At 50.1% G+C, this 16,460-nt stretch overlaps 7 protein-coding genes across 9 annotated transcripts; 3 read left to right on the forward strand and 4 right to left on the reverse strand.

The window, feature by feature from the left end:
* The first annotated feature begins 87 nt into the window (after nt 1–87).
* PV06_09259 (uncharacterized protein) lies at nt 88–2,871 on the forward strand. The gene is made up of 2 exons (XM_016410689.1): nt 88–212; nt 263–2,871. The coding sequence occupies exons 1-2, from the start codon at nt 153–155 to the stop codon at nt 2,603–2,605; spliced, it is 2,403 nt and encodes an 800-aa protein (XP_016258496.1). The 5' UTR covers nt 88–152; the 3' UTR covers nt 2,606–2,871.
* PV06_09260 (ribosomal protein S16) lies at nt 2,708–4,145 on the reverse strand. Its single transcript, XM_016410690.1, has 2 exons — nt 3,375–4,145; nt 2,708–3,250 (listed from the first exon to the last, which is right to left on the reverse strand). The coding sequence occupies exons 1-2, from the start codon at nt 3,669–3,671 to the stop codon at nt 3,116–3,118; spliced, it is 432 nt and encodes a 143-aa protein (XP_016258497.1). The 5' UTR covers nt 3,672–4,145; the 3' UTR covers nt 2,708–3,115.
* Nucleotides 4,035–6,012, forward strand: PV06_09261. Of its 2 annotated transcripts, XM_016410691.1 has the most exons (4): nt 4,035–4,412; nt 4,638–4,749; nt 4,886–4,951; nt 5,138–6,012. In XM_016410691.1, the coding sequence occupies exons 1-4, from the start codon at nt 4,329–4,331 to the stop codon at nt 5,686–5,688; spliced, it is 813 nt and encodes a 270-aa protein (XP_016258498.1). In that variant the 5' UTR covers nt 4,035–4,328; the 3' UTR covers nt 5,689–6,012. The 2 variants fall into 2 exon arrangements, with proteins under 2 accessions (XP_016258498.1, XP_016258499.1); XM_016410692.1 differs by having other exon boundaries at nt 4,035–4,749.
* PV06_09262 (uncharacterized protein) lies at nt 5,963–8,981 on the reverse strand. The gene has a single exon (XM_016410693.1). It carries the CDS (start codon nt 8,293–8,295, stop codon nt 6,022–6,024), a length of 2,274 nt encoding a protein of 757 aa, XP_016258500.1. The 5' UTR covers nt 8,296–8,981; the 3' UTR covers nt 5,963–6,021.
* Nucleotides 8,982–8,999: 18 nt separating this feature from the next.
* PV06_09263 (uncharacterized protein) lies at nt 9,000–10,900 on the reverse strand. Its single transcript, XM_016410694.1, has one exon. It carries the CDS (start codon nt 10,601–10,603, stop codon nt 9,482–9,484), a length of 1,122 nt encoding a protein of 373 aa, XP_016258501.1. The 5' UTR covers nt 10,604–10,900; the 3' UTR covers nt 9,000–9,481.
* Nucleotides 10,901–11,253: 353 nt separating this feature from the next.
* PV06_09264 (uncharacterized protein) lies at nt 11,254–14,745 on the reverse strand. Its single transcript, XM_016410695.1, has one exon. The coding sequence runs from the start codon at nt 14,513–14,515 to the stop codon at nt 11,630–11,632; it is 2,886 nt and encodes a 961-aa protein (XP_016258502.1). The 5' UTR covers nt 14,516–14,745; the 3' UTR covers nt 11,254–11,629.
* On the forward strand, nt 14,700–16,389 carry PV06_09265. 2 transcript variants are annotated; one of them, XM_016410697.1, is made up of 5 exons: nt 14,700–14,852; nt 14,930–15,060; nt 15,139–15,392; nt 15,439–15,706; nt 15,758–16,389. In XM_016410697.1, exons 3-5 carry the CDS (start codon nt 15,219–15,221, stop codon nt 16,030–16,032), a joined length of 717 nt encoding a protein of 238 aa, XP_016258504.1. In that variant the 5' UTR covers nt 14,700–14,852; nt 14,930–15,060; nt 15,139–15,218; the 3' UTR covers nt 16,033–16,389. The 2 variants fall into 2 exon arrangements, with proteins under 2 accessions (XP_016258504.1, XP_016258503.1); XM_016410696.1 differs by having other exon boundaries at nt 14,930–15,392.
* The last annotated feature ends 71 nt before the right edge of the window (nt 16,390–16,460 follow it).

Below are 16,460 nucleotides of genomic sequence, written 5' to 3' on the forward strand. Positions count from 1 at the left end.
TGAAGCAATACGTCAACACAAGGCTGAGTGATTGGTGGGTCATATGGAATAGTCACAACGAGATCACAATCGCCTCTCCTAGTCCTCACTTTCTACACATTCTCTCCCCAACAACTTGTTTTTCATGCATCTCGCCATTACAATACGACAGAATGAGTGGTGGTCCGGCAGAGTTCAAACTGAGTGCGACGCTCGAGGGGCATAAGAGTGATGTACTTGCGCATCTATATCCTTCACATTCCGACGACTGACCGTTGAATAGGTGCGCGCTGTCCTCCTTCCGGACCCTTCATTTGCAGTCACAGCTTCTCGCGATGGTACAACCAAAGTGTGGAAACGAACCTCAACGAGCCCTCCTGCTTATGATGCGACCGAATCCTCCCACGGCGCACAATTCAAAACATGCTTAGCCTACGTCCCTCCGTCAAAAGAATTTCAAGATGGCCTTGTGCTGTCCTCTGGGCAAGACACAATCATTGAAGCCAGACAGCCCACATCGACAGCAGAAGTCAGTGCCGATGCACTCATGGTCGGCCATAGTCACCAAGTGTGTTCGTTAGACGTCTGCGCCGAGGCAAATTACTTTGTCAGCGGTAGCTGGGACAGCACCGCAAAAGTATGGGAGATTGGCAAATGGGAAGCTGCGGTCGACTTACCAGGCCATACGGCGACGGTATGGACGGTATTGGCGTATGACCGGGAAACCATCATCACGGGTTGTGCAGACCGGGCGATAAGAATATTCGATGTGCGAGGAAAGATGCTGGTCTCTTGGGACGGAAAGGACATTGTTCGAGCTTTGGCGAGGCTTCCCAAAGGTCACTACACTGGCGCAGAGTTCGCCTCCGCTTCGAACGACGGCGTCATTCGATTATGGACCCTAAAGGGCGACTTGATTGCGGAATTGTTTGGCCACGAAGCCTTCATCTATTCACTGGCGGTCCTACCTTCTGGCGAGATTGTCAGCTCCGGAGAGGATCGATCGGTCCGGATATGGCAAGGCACCGAATGTGTCCAGGTCATCAGAATCCCCGCCATCTCTGTCTGGTCCGTCTCAGTCTGTCCGAATGGTGACATTATAGTCGGCTCGAGTGACAAGCTGGCACGCATATTCAGCCGCGATCCCTCCAGGATAGCGGATGCAGAAAGTTTACAAGAGTTTGAGGCATCCCTCCAGAGCTCGAGCGTACCACAGCAGCAGATGGGCGAGGTTAACATGACTGACTTGCCTGGGTCAGACTTTCTGCAGCGAAAGGCAGGGACAAAAGAGGGGCAGAGTCAAATTATCAAAGAGGATGACGGAAGTGCATCTCTATATCAATGGTCCATGTCTCAGCAAACATGGGTCAAGATCGGCCAGGTGGTCGATTCCGCGGCCTCAAGCGGAAAGAAGGCCTACAACGGAAAGGAGTACGACTACGTCTTTGATATCGACATTGAAGATGGCAAACCACCACTGAAACTACCCTACAACGTCACTCAGAACCCCTACGAAGCCGCCACGAAGTTCCTTCAAGACCATGAACTACCACTAAGCTATCTGGAGGAGACGGCCAATTTCATCATCAAGAACACCCAGGGGGCTACCCTCGGACAGTCACAACCTGCTGGTGCTGATCCCTGGGGTACTGAGTCTAGGTATAGACCTGGAGAAGTTTCAAGCTATCAGGCGCCTCCGGCTCCCGTCAAACAAACCTTGCCACAGAAAGATTATCTGCCGGTTGTTATTGGAAAGCCTGGAGCAGCAATGGGACAGATCGCAAAGAAGAATGCTGAATACGGTGGAAGTGACGTTGCGCTCTCGCAGGGAGATGTGCAGACGTTGACCACGGTCGCGCAACAACTCGACAAGTACAATTTCCAAAGCAAGCCATCCTTGTCCGCTCCAGAACTGCCGACAGCTGTGTCCTTGCTCATGAAGGTCGGGACCCAATGGCAACCACCTGCAAACCGACTGGCTGGTCTTGATCTGCTACGATTCATCGCCGCGGCCACGAAGGATTTCCCTGCAGCCGATGCTGATGGTCTCGACGCTGTCGCTGCAATTCTGGCAAGCGGCATCTTCGATACTGACTTCCTGCGCACGAACAACAAGCTGGCTATGATTGCGCTCCGGTTCTTTTCAAATTTGCTGTACGGTTCTCCTTCAGGACGGGAACTGGTCAAAGAACATCTCGACAGCATCCTTGACACTCTGAAGCCAGTGTCAGCCATCATTTCGACAGACGTCTCGGTTGCTGTTGCCCTCACAACTCTCTATCTGAATATTGCCGTTCTCGTTACTAGCGACAAGAGCATAGATGGCGAGACCAAGGCCAATTATGGATTGTCCCTTGTAGAAGAGTTGTCAAAGATCCTCGATGGGTTTCCCGCAGTCAATCATACCGGGTCCGCAATTCCAGCTGCACAGTCCACCGAACCAGCATATCGAACGGTCGTTGCACTGGGAACGGTGGTGGTCGGGCTGGGACGAGAAGACCTGACATCAGCAGCCAAGGACATTTTTGACGTTCCCAAGGCCTTGTCGCAACTGAGAAGCAAGAAGTACATGGATGAGCCAAGATTCAAGAATGTGGCTGGAGAGATTCAAGCAGTCTTGCGATGATTGTCAGTTTTGCACAATCATTGCGGAGTAACGAGTGAAATCACCTCATGGGCGGCTTTTTGCAACACCAACGGATCATCTCAAAAGAATGCATAGCAATGGGGCCATAGATGTGAATGTAAACATGATACCATGACACATGTGAATATGGTCAAGATGGGAAGTTGCTCAATCGATCAATGATTGAGTGATTGGTAGACCCAGCGACAGACAGACAGCTCTGGACTTGCGTGCAAGTAAACAATGTGACAATGCTGTACACCTCCTTTATTCATTTTGGGTTCTTGTTTTCACGTTTTGTAAAAAGTGACATTGTTGAAGTGTTGTATTCATTTGCCAATTCTTTGTACAAGAACAAGTGATGTGTCTTCCATCTTTAAACCTTCATGGTCTTCTCCCTAGATCTTCTCCTGCGATTGACTGAGGAGCCCAAAACGCCAGCGCTATGCTATGTATGATGTACAGAAATTTTGGGAGGAGAGGCCGATTGTTATTGCTTTTGTTTCTCGCTCATGCTGTCGCAGTCGTCGCGGGTTTCTGTTGCTGTTGTGTTGGGATAGATTCTGTAGATGGGGATGAGGATGGCATCGTTCTCGATGGTGACGACGACGATGCCGATGATGGTTTAGGTTCGATCAAGCCAATCTAATTTTTTGCCGTTTGGAGTCGTCAGCCACTTTCATCTTTTCTGTGCCGTACTGGCGCACTCTGGTCGCGATCGATCGAGATCAAAACGTCAGGCGTCTCTCGTATGACCGAAAAGACTTACCATGCTCAACAACTTGACCACGGGTTCCGTGGGTTGCGCACCGACGCCCAACCAGTACTTTGTCCGGCTCGCGTCGAGCTTGATGTCCTTGTACCGTCGGGGAACGAACTTGGTCGACCCGTCGGCGAGGTACTCGGGGGTGTCGGGGGTGGCGAGGGGTAGGCGAGGGATGGGGTCGTACGTCCCCAGAACCTCGATGGGTTTTTTGCCTCGGGCAGACTTTGCCTGGGCCAACACGATGTTGTAGACGGGTGCGCGTTTGGTGCCGAAGCGGGCTAGACGGATCCTCAGAACCATTCTTGCGGTTGTGTCTGTATGTTCCGGGCGTGGTTTCCCAATGACAGACAGAGAGGTAGGATAGGAAAAAGGAGGGGGTACAGTTCAGTTGCGGGTTGTGTTTGACCGAAAAAAAAAGGTCCGATGTTACAGTAGGTATGTAGTCGAGAGGTGGGATTGACTGTAGAGAAAGGGTAATTAGTTGTTGGACCAGCAAAGAAGTGCAAAAGCGACAGCCTCGTCGAAAATTCTTGGAGTTCACCGATTGGTTGCCGATGTTGGAAGAGTATGATTGGCGGGAGATGAGAGGACGAGGCTACGGAATCCTTTTGTGCTTGTGCGGGACAATGACGACCGGATGACATCGACAAGTCCGGAGTCAAGTATCCGAATATACCATTTACAACTTCAAAAACTGACAATGTTATAAATTACCAGCTAACATTGTCCTCGAGAATATTTCAGGTTCACTACCAAAACATCACTTTCGTGTCGTTGTAAAAAAAAAGAGAACTCAAAAGGAGAAAGGGCCTCGTTTCCTACTCGTACACAAGTACTCGTATCCAAATCAGACCACATTCTCCATATCTCCATCAAGAGACACAAATATTCTTGCACACACGAACTTCTTGACGACTCCGGTAGAGATTGGATATTTTGTAAAGGATTCACACCTTTATGCTTCGAACTCTTCTTCTACCCGGAAGGACCATCAAACCAATTCTTACCGCGAGAAAGTTGTTTACCAAGATGTCATTAAAGGTGAGTTGATGGTCTCTAAATATGCTCTCAAAGACATTTTGAAGTTGTATGGTGTATCATGGCACGACCAAAGTCTTGGGCACATCAACCGTCACACACTCCTTTCTCTTGTGCATGTGTGTTCAAAAGTACCAAGAACAATTTTCACAAGAAATACAACACGTACTACTATGATCTACCATTGGTGACAAACAGGACTAACATTCTCTCGACACGATTTTACAGACGCTCGGACCGAAACCGGCCGCCGAGCTGGACAAAGAACTCATGAGTGAAGAAGGAGGATTCTCAATCGATCAATTGATGGAACTTGCTGGTCTCAGTGTATCACAGGCAGGTGAGTATACGTTCCTCTGCCCCTCGACCTCGTCCCACGTCCTTGATCGCCAAATCCTGTCCCTATTCTAGGTCTTCAATCGCCATCTCCAGTATGAACATCACTGACAACTTTTGAACCGGGAAAAATAAAACAGTATACAAGGTTCATCCTCCATCTCAAGGCAAAAACATCCTTGTAGCATGTGGTCCTGGTAATAATGGTACGTTTGGACATGACCCAAAACTTCCCTCCCCATACACACATATACATAGGCCTCCTTCCTTCTTTCAACCCCCCTTCCCCCCCCCTCTGTCAGATTTCTTTCCTTTACATTTTGTTCTCCCCCAACACAGACACGGTCTACTTTCCTTCTTACTCACCTTCTAAACGTGTTTCATTCATTCAGGCGGCGACGGCCTAGTCTGTGCCCGACACCTCTACCACTACGGTTACACCCCCAAGGTTTACTATCCGAAACCGACCGACGCTCCCATCTTTGTCGGTCTCCAGAGACAACTTGGTCACCTACACATTCCATTCCTCACCACGCCGGAAGAATTTGCTTCGACTTTGGGAACCACGGACCTGATCGTCGACGCACTTTTCGGGTTCAGTTTCCACCCTCCGGTCCGAGCTCCGTTCGACGCCGTCCTCACCTCCATCATCGACTCGTCTCGTCCGGTCTTGTCGGTCGACATCCCTTCCAGTTGGGACGTCGCCGGAGGTCCACCGTCCGGCGGCGACCAAGTGGGTCACAACTTCATGCCCGAGTACCTCGTCAGTTTGACGGCCGCCAAACCTTGCGTGAGACACTACAAGGGCCGGAGACACTTTGTCGGTGGACGTTTCCTGAGTCGGGACGTCGCGACCAAGTACGGCCTCGACGTGCCAGACTACAAAGGGGTGGATCAGATCGCGGAAGTCCCCGTCGACGTCAAGGTCGAGGAAAGATTGTGAAACCAAAAAAAAAACAAAGAGGGTTTTACCATGGAAACAGAGAAAATGTCAAAGTCGTGACTAGTTCGTGCTTGTATGGAGACCGGATCGGAAAGGAATTAAATAGTCGGTGAATCACACACATATACATCGTGTCACTCGTGGTGGACGCCAGCGTCGACAACACACTCACCTCCTCGTTTCGAATCTCGTCATGGTTTTCTCATGCATACCGTACAAGTACTTAGTGAGGGAGTACACGCAAATATGTCATGTCAAGAATAGTAAAAAATACTAACAACACACAAACAAGATAAATTACTACTATCACAATCTGTATAACCTAGTTCACATCTACCCAATACACCACGCTTGCCCCGGCTCAACGGGTGTTGCCGACACAGTCCTGCATGTGTGAGTGCCTAAGCCCTCTGTCTCGTCGTTTCTCCATCCTCTCAGCGTCTCCCACCGGTCATGCTGTTCGAGCATTACGTTGACAGTGGCGAGGAATCGGGCTGTATATGTGACGCTTTCCTGAAAGGTCTCTGCAACATCGGAGCTTATGTCGACCAAGATGCCCAAGGCAAACCTCCTCGTGTCCAAATCTTTATTCACGACAACTCCTATCCTCTTGCAGCGCTGCAGTTCCTTCGTGAGCTCGGGCCAAGGCATCTGTCCGTCATCTTGAACCATCCTGTGGGCCACCAGGTACCACTTTTGCGTGACATTGTCCAGGAGCCAGAACGCTGGATACCCATCCCAGAACCTGGCGCGGGGAGGGTCAAACGCGTATCCTCGCGAGTTCACCATGAACCCGTGTGGTGTAGCTTCGCCGGTGTCATCCTGCAGTGGCAAGGTGGCGGTTGTGGTTGCCGGACGACCTATGAATTTCCGAGGAGCCCACCGATATCCAGCTTGTTCGACACGAGGACCGCTGCTGAAGAGTAAGTCCTTGGGAAAGATTCTCTGTTGGAGCAAGAATATCCTCCACCTGTCTTCTCTTGGAGCGTCCAAGATCGGACGAGTATCACCGAATCCGAGAATGGTGGCGAGGCAAAATGCTTCGTCTTTACCTTCGCTTGTGTTTCGAAACTGACATGCGTTCCACATGGCGGTGATGCGAGGAGTTTCTTCAGGGTTCCTGACTAGGACAATACGCCACATGAAATCTGTCAATTCGGTCAAGACGGTCTGCGATAGGGCATAGAAGCCATTATGATCCCTCAACCGATGAAAAATGTCTGTCATCATATCGACTGGTCCGTCAGCAAATTGCAACATGACTTTCGGCCCGTTCACCGCTTCCGAGAGTGTCCAAAGGCGTCGAATCCAGCTGCAGCACGCAAAACGCACTAGCTGTTCTTCAAATGGGGAAGTGCTGTTGGTCGAGAGCAATTCCGAGTCCAGGACAAGAACGCACGCAGAACCACCGTACACTTTATCCATGTCTCGGATTGCTCGAAGTCTCAAAGGACGGAGATGACGCCGGTTAAAATTATCCTGAGGTACACAAAGGGTGTCGATCCAGAAAGAGGTTTCCTTGCTCCCGGATACTGCTGTAACCATACTCTGTATACGTCGCAGCTGGCATGTAGGCATGGAATTGTCTCGAGTGTTTCCAAGTCTCTCTGCCCAGACATGAGAGATGGCAACATAGTCACCGTCCTTTCCGATAGTTTTGGCTGACAAGTTTAGTTGAACCTGGCCGTCTACCGTTGCTTCCACCTTCACCACAGGTAGTCCACCCTCTCGTTCGAGGAATCCCTTCAGCTGTGCCTCTGACACGTGTTGCCATTCGCAGGATCCAGGGCATTCTCGGGTGTGTGCTGTCTGGTATTCGGCCTTTTCTTCCTCGCTTATGTTCATCACATTACATTTGTCCTGGTTGCATTCTGCTCCTACATGATTGTGCTGGGCCATACGTGGCCGAAGCAAGCTGGCAAAATACATACCACTTGGGGTCATGAGCTTCTCGAGCATTGAAATGTCGCTCGGACACCACCTAGCCTCCGTCATCCGTGACAGAATCAGCTCGCTGTGCTGCCAGGAGAAGAGTCTGGTGTCTGGCCAGATGCGCAACTTAGCCCGGGTCAAAGTCACTCCCAAAGCCATTATGGACAGCGAAATGTCAGGATGTTCTCTCATTTGGTGGTTCACACTTCCGTCTCCACCACGACACATGTATCGTGCAACATGTCGTTGAGCTTCGTCGAGGATAGCGTCAAGAGTGGCCACATAGGCTCCAGTTTCTGACAGTTGCTCGGGGTCCAAAGAGCCTCGCCACTGCACGAGATATTGCTCCAGGCGGCCAGTGTAGATGACTCTTGTTCCACTCTCTGGTGAAATCCTCGTGAAATCACGCACGAGGTCTGCCATGGGAAACATATGGCCAGTCGAAGCTGATAACAGGCCAAAGAAGAGCCATTGCTGGACAAAGGCTGCCACAGTCCTGGCTGGCTGGCCTTCTAGAGTGGCATTGATTAGGTTTGTCTTGTCCCAACCAGCTCTGGAAGGAAATCCGGTAAATCCTTGATTATCATATTCCAATACCTGTACATCTTCTGCTCGGAGGTATGGGATCTGGAGTGGGGGGAAAGCAGGGGCAGATACGGTTGGAAGATGGTCCATTGTCTGAGGCTGAGAAGAGGTGGAACAGCTTCAGAGAATCGAGCGTCAAGAGCGACCAGCAGATACTTATTGACGAAGAGATTGCCGGGTGTTTCTTCGAGGCAACATGTGCCATCTCTGCAGGCAGCCTCCATGCTGTCGATCGCTTGCAGATGTCCATTCCGACCTCGTGAATTCGTCGAATTCCAGACTAGGAGTATTGGAAATGCACGTCGGCTGGAGATGCAACTGGGCCAGAAACGCGCGTCAGGAGGTCCTTTTGCCTGTGTAGCCACAGGCGAACTTTCGTGGTGGTTGGCTGGTAGGGAAGACGGTGATTCGTCTCGATGTGTGACTTTCCTTGACGCTTATGCAAAGAAACAAGTCTGGGCCTTAGGGGGAGGTGTGGGATGCAGTGCAGGGTGGCTGAGTCTAGATCCGGCGAGGCGAAAAGTCCCTGCGCGTTGGTGAGGCTGAGAGAGCACATTTTGTACCATAGTCTCGCCCACGATGTGGTGGTAACACGGTTGAATAGCCCTCCCAAAAAGATCCCAGCCTCCTTGAAAGAGACAGCATGACGGCGATGATTCATACAATATACCAATCTCGCACGATAGAGTTGTTGGTAGAAGTTTGAAGGTTTTGTGAGTATTTACGAGTCAAAAGTAGTACAAAATCAAACGTAGAGGAATATACCAAATATAAATACGACAGGAGCGATAGACTTGGGCTTTTCACAGCATCTGGTAAGATTGTGATTTTATTAACTAATTAATTACACGCAACAAGTACGAAATGTAGACTACGCAAATCGTAATTCTTTTTTTTTCATCTCAACATTCAGTCATTGCTTGCTGCTTATGGCAATGGGAATAAATAGCAGCAGCGTCGATTGTCTCCCTGTGCAGAATTGACGATCTCATGACCTATAACAAAAGCTCCATTCGCTTCAATTGCTGGCATTTTCATGGCATATTTGAGATCCAAACGCCAGTGCTCCTTCACACGTTCTTGAAAAAAGTCGCATAACAATGCAACCCTGAAATTGCTCGTCTTCTGCAAATCATTGTTGAGTCCATGACGTTCGACAAAATTCTGGGTTGTCCGGACCACATGCCCATGAAGGCATCTTTCTTCAATGAGACAAGATCGGGCTCCTTAAAAGTTTGTGCATCTAAACACACCATCTCGTGGCGACTGATGTCGTCTATGGTAGTGCTTCCTTGATCTTTGCCTTTTGTGCCGCCGTCAGAGACCGAGGGAAATTGACCTTGACTTGGACCACAAAATCGCCTCTCTCGCCTGGCTTCTTGCTGATAGGCATGCCTAGGCCGGGAAATCTTTCTTCATATCCAGGCTGAGTAGGTCCGGCACCCGAGACACTCAACTGTTTTCCATCGATCGTCGTTACAGTCCGTTTCCAACCTGTGAGGGCCTCCTTCAAGTCCAACTCGATCGTTGTCCTTAGATCGTCGCCGTCTCGCGTCAGTGTTGCATGTGGTTTCTCCGTGACAATGAAGTGTAGATCTTGCGTCCCGCCTTCCTCTTGATCTCCGACTCCAGAGAACTTAATTTTCGACCCAGCCTTCAGGCCAGGCTTGATATCCATTTCGAGTATTTTATCCTCTGTCACACGTTGTCCTTGAGAGTTAAATGTCTTCCTCTTGATCTTCATCTTCTTGTGAGCTCCTTTGGACAACTCCTCGAGCGTGACAGGTAGCTGTCGTTCTACCACCGAGACTTCGGGCGTCTGAGGTCGGGGTTGTCGTCCACCGAACGAGCCTGAAAATCCTCCCGTGCTCCTCCTAGGACCGCCACGTCCACCGCCGAAGGCACCACCGCTGAATAAGTTGAAAATGTCTTCATCGTCTGCACCGGCAGCTCCACCCCCACCTGCACCACCACGAGCAAAGCTGGAGAAAATGTCGTTGGGGTCTGAAAAGCTGAAACCTTGCCCGCCATTGGTACTGAAGTGGAATGAGCGAGTACCACCGCCAGGCATTCCACCGAAACTGAAGCCGCCAGGCATACCTCCTGCGAATCCACCTCCAGGCATGCCATCCATACCCTCCGCACCTGGAGGGGGAGCCTGCCCTCCTCTTAATAAGAACTCCAAGCCATATTGATCGTACACCTTCCGCTTCTCTGGATCTGACAACACCTCATAGGCCTGTGACACTTCTTTGAATTTTTCTGCTGCATTTGGGTTGTCTTTGTTTTTGTCCGGGTGGAACTTCAGGGCAGCTTTCCGGTATGCTTTCTTGATTTCATCTTGTGTGGCAGTAGGAGAGATTGAAAGGGCATCGTAGAGTTTGGTTTCTGCTACCATATTGTAGGTCTAGTTATGGGCGAGTAAATTTGGGTTTATGTGAAACTTTCTTTTGTGTCGTGAATGATTGAAGAAGAAGAAGGATGCAGGAATAAAACATCAAAGAGAGAGAAGAGCAAGGCTGAATGACGGCAGAGAGAAGCCGGCTGGCTGCGTGATTTAGGTGTGTGGAGCAATAGAAGACTAAAGAGTCCAGATGAAGGATTCTCACAACCTGCAGATCAGGATTTCAACTGGTACGAGAGTCCGTGTACTGTGACTTTGCATGGAAAAGTGAGCAGACGTAAAGAAAGTGCTAAGGTGACTTGAAGTGCTTGAAAGCGCAACCGGAAACTGGTGACATGCCCGCCTATAGCACGATCGTCATGGCCCATTGTATTTGGAACCTTCGAGATGCTTCTATACCCTTCGCGGTTAGACTCGACCTGTGCGTCTTGGCCTTGTACTCGTACTCGTATAGCCTTGCAAGACCTATGTATGTACAACATCAATGTCGACTTCACTTCGCCTGCTTAGCGTCTCAGTGCCTGCTACTGCACCTGAATCTCTATCAGTGAATATATGCCAGACCCACCTACCGATAATTCAGATGTCATGTGTTTTAAAAGTGAAATTTCTCTCAACAAAGAATCGCCTTGATGGCCCACTACCAAAGACTCACCACGTCGAATAGCGACTTTGTCCTAATGGTTTGGAGGTTGGGCTTATCCTTGGAAACTTCGCCTAGTGGGATTAAAACTGGGAGTCTGGCAGGTTTCCATGACTACTGTAGCATCTCTTCTTCAAAAGGAGGTGTGAAAGGTCATAGTCGGGATAAGTAACAGCAGAGCCGGGGGTTCGACCATCCAAACTTTTTGTTTCTCTTTTTGGACCTGTGCTCGCAGAACTGAAGTGAATGGTGAATTGGGGTACAGGAGAAAAGAAAGGAAACCGCCAGATCCAGGGTCTCTATTAACCCATGTCTATCTCTTTTGTGCCTACTACAGAATGTATTCAAGTCCCGTGCCGCTGATAGTACATTTCCCCCTACTTCCATCGTCCATCTACTGTCTTCTTTCTCACCAGTGGCCTGACCGCCATCACTCCGGCGGCCAGAGCAACCACCGTCAAAACAAGCTGTGGCTTGTTGAAGCCCTTCCCGAGTATATCAAAAGCCATACTGGGGGTTATTTGCGTTCCGAACACGTCGTGTCCAAATGCAAACACCACACTGGTGCTTTCAAGAAGGCTTGGCGATGCCGTAACCTTCTTGATGCCCATAACCTCTCGTGAGTGTGTCAGGAACCATCTCGGGTCGAATTCGAGCACCGGGGAATACCGCATCAACCCTTCTTCGCGCTCTGTACTTGTAGGATCGCGATCCACCGGCCTTCGAGCATCAAGAATCTCCCGTGGAATACCAACTACAGCGTTCGACTCTGGTAGCGTCGCAAGTAGCTGTCGGCTGGTGATGCCCTGGCTGGTCTGAGACACAGCAAGATGTGAGATTGGTTGGCCGATGGTAAAAGCTTGGGAAATAACGTGAGGTTCGACCCCAGCATCAGGGCCAAAGGTTGAATAATTCGACCTAGCAGCCAATGCACCACGGTCATTGGCCGTGGATGACTCGTAGAGCTCAGAGATGATGATTTGGCTAGACAGGGCGGATGTAGCAGGGTCTTGGCTTGTGAATGAATAGGCATACCAGTTCTCCGAAATGACTGCAGGCGTTTCAGTTTGAGGCAGAACTCCCTGGTGAGTCGAGGTGTGGAGGACGGCGCCGGTCACGGCGTTGATCAAGTACACCGTCAATGAAGACTCTGATTGGGCAATCAAAAGTGCAATATTGGGGGACAGATACTTGTAGAGAACAGACCTGTCGCCCAGAACCTTCCCAATCGACGCTACTGGGTCATGTTCTGCTCTCGCAACAGCCCTGCTGATTTTGAACCCTGCCTGTGGTTGCAAGGTCCAGGTCTTCTTGACAGTCGAGCCAATGGTCCAGCCAAATGCCTTTCCATCTCCGTCAATTGTAACCACGACATTTCCTTCGATGGGATGACTTGGGGCAAAGTCTGTGGCTGGATGAGGAATGCCATGAGAGTCAATCTTGATCACTGCGCCTGCTGTGCTCCCGGGAACTTGGACAAGGTCGACGATGGGGATAGACCCACGCTGATGCTCTATCAGGGTACCTTCTGTAGCATTGAGTACCATCAAAGAACCATCCGAGAAATACGCCGAAACTCGCCCCTCAGTTACTGTGATCGATTTCATTTCGATGCCATCAGCCATCTGTGCAGTCAAATCTTGTTGCCATTTGACCACACCACCGTTGGATGCATCCAAAGCGATTAATTCCTTGCGGCTTGTGCCCACCACAACAGTCTTTGTTCCCACGAGACTCTTCCGCGCGCTCGATTCGGCATCCGGAGACGGCGTGAGGATTGCAGCTGGGAGTGCTTGCAGATATTCTGGGAGGTGTTGCAGATCGAGCAGGTGCCTCTTCAGTCGATGAATATACGCTGTCAAAGGGTTGACGGATAGTTCCAAATCGAGCTCCTCGGCTAAAGCATCCGGACCTTCATCTTCAGCCCATGCAGCAATATTTACATATGCAAGCATTTCCGGTCGAGCCCATTGTGCCTCTCCGTTACGTATCAAAGACCAAACTCCTTTTGTCGACAACTCTGCAACTCGAACAGCATGGCTAGCTTTCCCTCGGCTCACAACTTCAGCAATGGCATACGCAGGATAGCCATCGCGGGGTATAAGCACGCTTGATCGTTGCCATCGACCCAATTGTCCATGTGATTCTGAGGAATAGAGAAGAACTTCAGTCTCAGTTGAGCGCACAAAGTACACAGATGCGTCATTGTTGGTCGCAGCAAATGTACTGTGTTCTTCGGTTGTCGGTAAGGAATATGCTTTCTTCACATCGCCAGACTTTGTGTTGACATGGTAGACCTCTGCCCAGTGGCGTTTCTTTCCTTGCACGTGCAACAAGAAATGTGCCGCAGCTGCTGGATGGCATGGATAATGAACGCTCACGCGTTCAATTTCATCCCCTTTATCCTCTAGTGCCAGTGTCACGGGCTTCGAGTTTCCCAGCAGACTGAACTTAATCGACTTGTAGGGCTTTTCGGATGTTAGCAGAAAGGGAAAGCTCGAGCCCGAGCCTGCAGCAAGTTGTCCATTGGTGCCCAATGCTTCCGAGTCCACAGCAACACTGCTGGAGTCGACTTCGTGACCAGAAACACTGTCCAAGGTGACGACCCTCGCTTTGCTACCAGCTAGGAGGCCATGAGACTTCGAAATATAATAGACATGTTTTCCTGACGTGACGATCGACGCGGATGCGCCTTCGGTGTGGCTTGAGTCTGTGTGTTGCCATTTGATACCACTTCCGTCACCAGCCAAACGGATAACGGTCGCGTGTCCCGTTGAAGTTGTTGGCACCGTCAAAACCACGACATCTTGCGAAGCGCCGCTGGGGGTCGATTCGAGGGCAGGAGCAGACTGCACGCCTGCGATCTCTGCTCCAGCTGCAAATGTATGTTCCCACGCAAGCTTGCCATCTAAAGCATTCCAACATGCAACTGTTCGCTCGTGGCCGCTTATAACCTGGCCGTCATTTTCTGATAAAATCAAAAAAGAGCTTGAAGCACTTTCCACGGGCTGTCCTGCCAATGCTTGTCGCCAGAGTAGAGATCCATCTTTCGGGTTCACAGCACCTAGCACTGCCTTGTCGGAGACCGTGTACAGAAGAGATGCGTTTGTAGAGGGATGAGGTTTGCGGAAAAAGGTGGCATGTGGTTGCGGCTTGCCTAGGAGGCTATACTGGTAGTCTATGTGGAAGGCTTCGTCGGCGAAGATCGCTGTTGTTGTCACAACCAGGGATGCAAATATGGAGAGGACTCCATGCAGCCTCATCCTGTGATTATGGCGTAGATGTCGTGGACATCCGTTGCTGAGTTGAGTGAGTCTCAATTGACTGGCCGCAGTGTTAGTGTACACAGTAAGTAGAAGATCAAATGACAGCGCCCGGGTGTCTTTTGAAGTTGATAGAGGATGCTGGACACGTATTGGCGCTACTAAGTAGGAGTCCAGATCGTATCCGCAATCAGTGACAGCTTCAAGTTCACTCTCCAGAGCTATTGGCGTATCTCCAGATAAATCTCATCTTGGATATATCACCTCAGCGTCGATCAACATGGGAGAATCACACCAGAGCTCATCTCGTGATGGCTATCGCCCCGAATGGCTGGCTGTAAGTTTATCCTGACTGATATCCCCGCCCGGCACCATACAGATGTGCGTGATCTTGCAGATTGACAGGTAGTCCAGCTTGAAGATGCTTCAGGTGGCAGGTATGTTATGACTGGAAACTTTGCCGTGGATGTCCCTACCTACGATGCTGTTTTCGCTGCCATGTCGAAACAGTGGCCCGAACTACCTGAAGAAATGACAGTGTGTGAGTGAGTTTCGACATTGCCACCTTACACTGGCCAGGTTTAACTTCTAGTGATCGGACTCCTGACCAACCTAATATCTAGGGGACGAGAAAACCGACAGTGAACATGGCGGACTTGACGTGCGGATCTACAAGCCAGCGTCCGACAAACCTTTGCCTCTCATGATTTATTTTCCTGGCGGGGGCTACATTGCTGGCAATTTGGACACTGAAGATGCCCACTGCAGAATCTTTGCTGCGAAGACCCCATGCTTGGTTATTAGTGTCAACTACCCCAAGGTTCCTTCTGTCAAACTCGACGACATCATCAACCTTGGGTGCCTGGCAGTGCCCTGGGTCAGTATCATGCCAACCGTATATGTCCGTTTGCTAATCCGTCTAGTGTCGGGAGAAAGCTAAAGAATTGAATGATGATCAATCGAAAACTATTCTATGCGGAGGCTCAGCTGGTGCCTTTTTATCGGCACAGATTGCCTATCGATTCATGGCTGACGGTGACCATACCAGCATCACCGGCTGCGTGTTGATTTTTGCAGTTGCCCTGCATTGGGAATACGATGGCAAATACAAGCACATGTATACATCATGGGTGGAGAATGGCAATTCCGGTCCCCCTGTCTTTGACCTAGAGCTTGCCAAATTCATTTGGTGTAAGTAATTGTATGTCAGCGTTTGGTTTGATTTGTGGTTGACCCCGGTAGCGCACTACAACATCGACTTTGACAGTCCACGTCACTTTCCACTCCTTGCAGATGACCTTTCCAAGTTTCCTCCATGCTACATTGTCACGGCTGAGAAGGACTGCTTTCGAGACGATGGCACTGTTCTAGACTATCGTCTGCGGGAGAGTGGCGTACGAAGCAAGCTTGACTACTACGAAGGTCTTCCACACTATTTCCACGCCTTCCCCCAGCTTGGAGTTGCACACGAAGCCATGGCAAAAGCGGTCGAAGGGGTACGGTTTGTCCTGGAATAGTAGACAAGGACACTCCCCTCCACATATCCTATCGGCAGACTGAGGATTTGACCCTTGCCACATCGAACACTTGAAAGCTGATGATCTTGACAAACATGCTGCTTTCGAGCCAACTGTCTGCCGCCAACTGTCTGCCGCCAGCTGTCTGTTGTATAACTGGGTCTTTCAACGATTGAACTGGTCAATGGTGTCCAATTAACACTTCGAACCATGGCGAGATATAGCTAAACAGCAGCCAAGTCTGGATGCCTAAGCCATATAGTTCCGCCAATCTCAACAACTCCACTAGATGATTCTGCATGATTTGTCGGGACGCGAGTTACCTACAGCGTATATAGCTTCGAATCAAGATATGGCACAATAACTGATTGGTGAACCAAGGCATAGTATACTGAAGATGGTGGACTTTTGGCTCAAACCTTCCCGCA

Source organism: Exophiala oligosperma (genome assembly GCF_000835515.1).
Source record: "Exophiala oligosperma strain CBS 72588 unplaced genomic scaffold supercont1.10, whole genome shotgun sequence".
Taxonomy (NCBI): domain Eukaryota; kingdom Fungi; phylum Ascomycota; class Eurotiomycetes; order Chaetothyriales; family Herpotrichiellaceae; genus Exophiala; species Exophiala oligosperma.

Coding starts and splice junctions, on each gene's coding strand:
- PV06_09265 (XM_016410696.1), top strand. CDS start 15,219: ATGATTTATTTTCCTGGCGGGGGCTACATTGCTGGCAATTTGGACACT. Junction 15,393..15,438: donor GGTGCCTGGCAGTGCCCTGG/GTCAGTATCATG, acceptor TAATCCGTCTAG/TGTCGGGAGAAAGCTAAAGA. Junction 15,707..15,757: donor GCTTGCCAAATTCATTTGGT/GTAAGTAATTGT, acceptor TGACCCCGGTAG/CGCACTACAACATCGACTTT.
- PV06_09260 (XM_016410690.1), bottom strand. CDS start 3,671: ATGGTTCTGAGGATCCGTCTAGCCCGCTTCGGCACCAAACGCGCACCC. Junction 3,251..3,374: donor TGGTCAAGTTGTTGAGCATG/GTAAGTCTTTTC, acceptor GCAAAAAATTAG/ATTGGCTTGATCGAACCTAA.
- PV06_09259 (XM_016410689.1), top strand. CDS start 153: ATGAGTGGTGGTCCGGCAGAGTTCAAACTGAGTGCGACGCTCGAGGGG. Junction 213..262: donor TCGAGGGGCATAAGAGTGAT/GTACTTGCGCAT, acceptor ACCGTTGAATAG/GTGCGCGCTGTCCTCCTTCC.
- PV06_09261 (XM_016410691.1), top strand. CDS start 4,329: ATGCTTCGAACTCTTCTTCTACCCGGAAGGACCATCAAACCAATTCTT. Junction 4,750..4,885: donor TCTCAGTGTATCACAGGCAG/GTGAGTATACGT, acceptor AAAATAAAACAG/TATACAAGGTTCATCCTCCA. Junction 4,952..5,137: donor ATGTGGTCCTGGTAATAATG/GTACGTTTGGAC, acceptor TCATTCATTCAG/GCGGCGACGGCCTAGTCTGT.
- PV06_09262 (XM_016410693.1), bottom strand. CDS start 8,295: ATGGACCATCTTCCAACCGTATCTGCCCCTGCTTTCCCCCCACTCCAG.
- PV06_09263 (XM_016410694.1), bottom strand. CDS start 10,603: ATGGTAGCAGAAACCAAACTCTACGATGCCCTTTCAATCTCTCCTACT.
- PV06_09264 (XM_016410695.1), bottom strand. CDS start 14,515: ATGAGGCTGCATGGAGTCCTCTCCATATTTGCATCCCTGGTTGTGACA.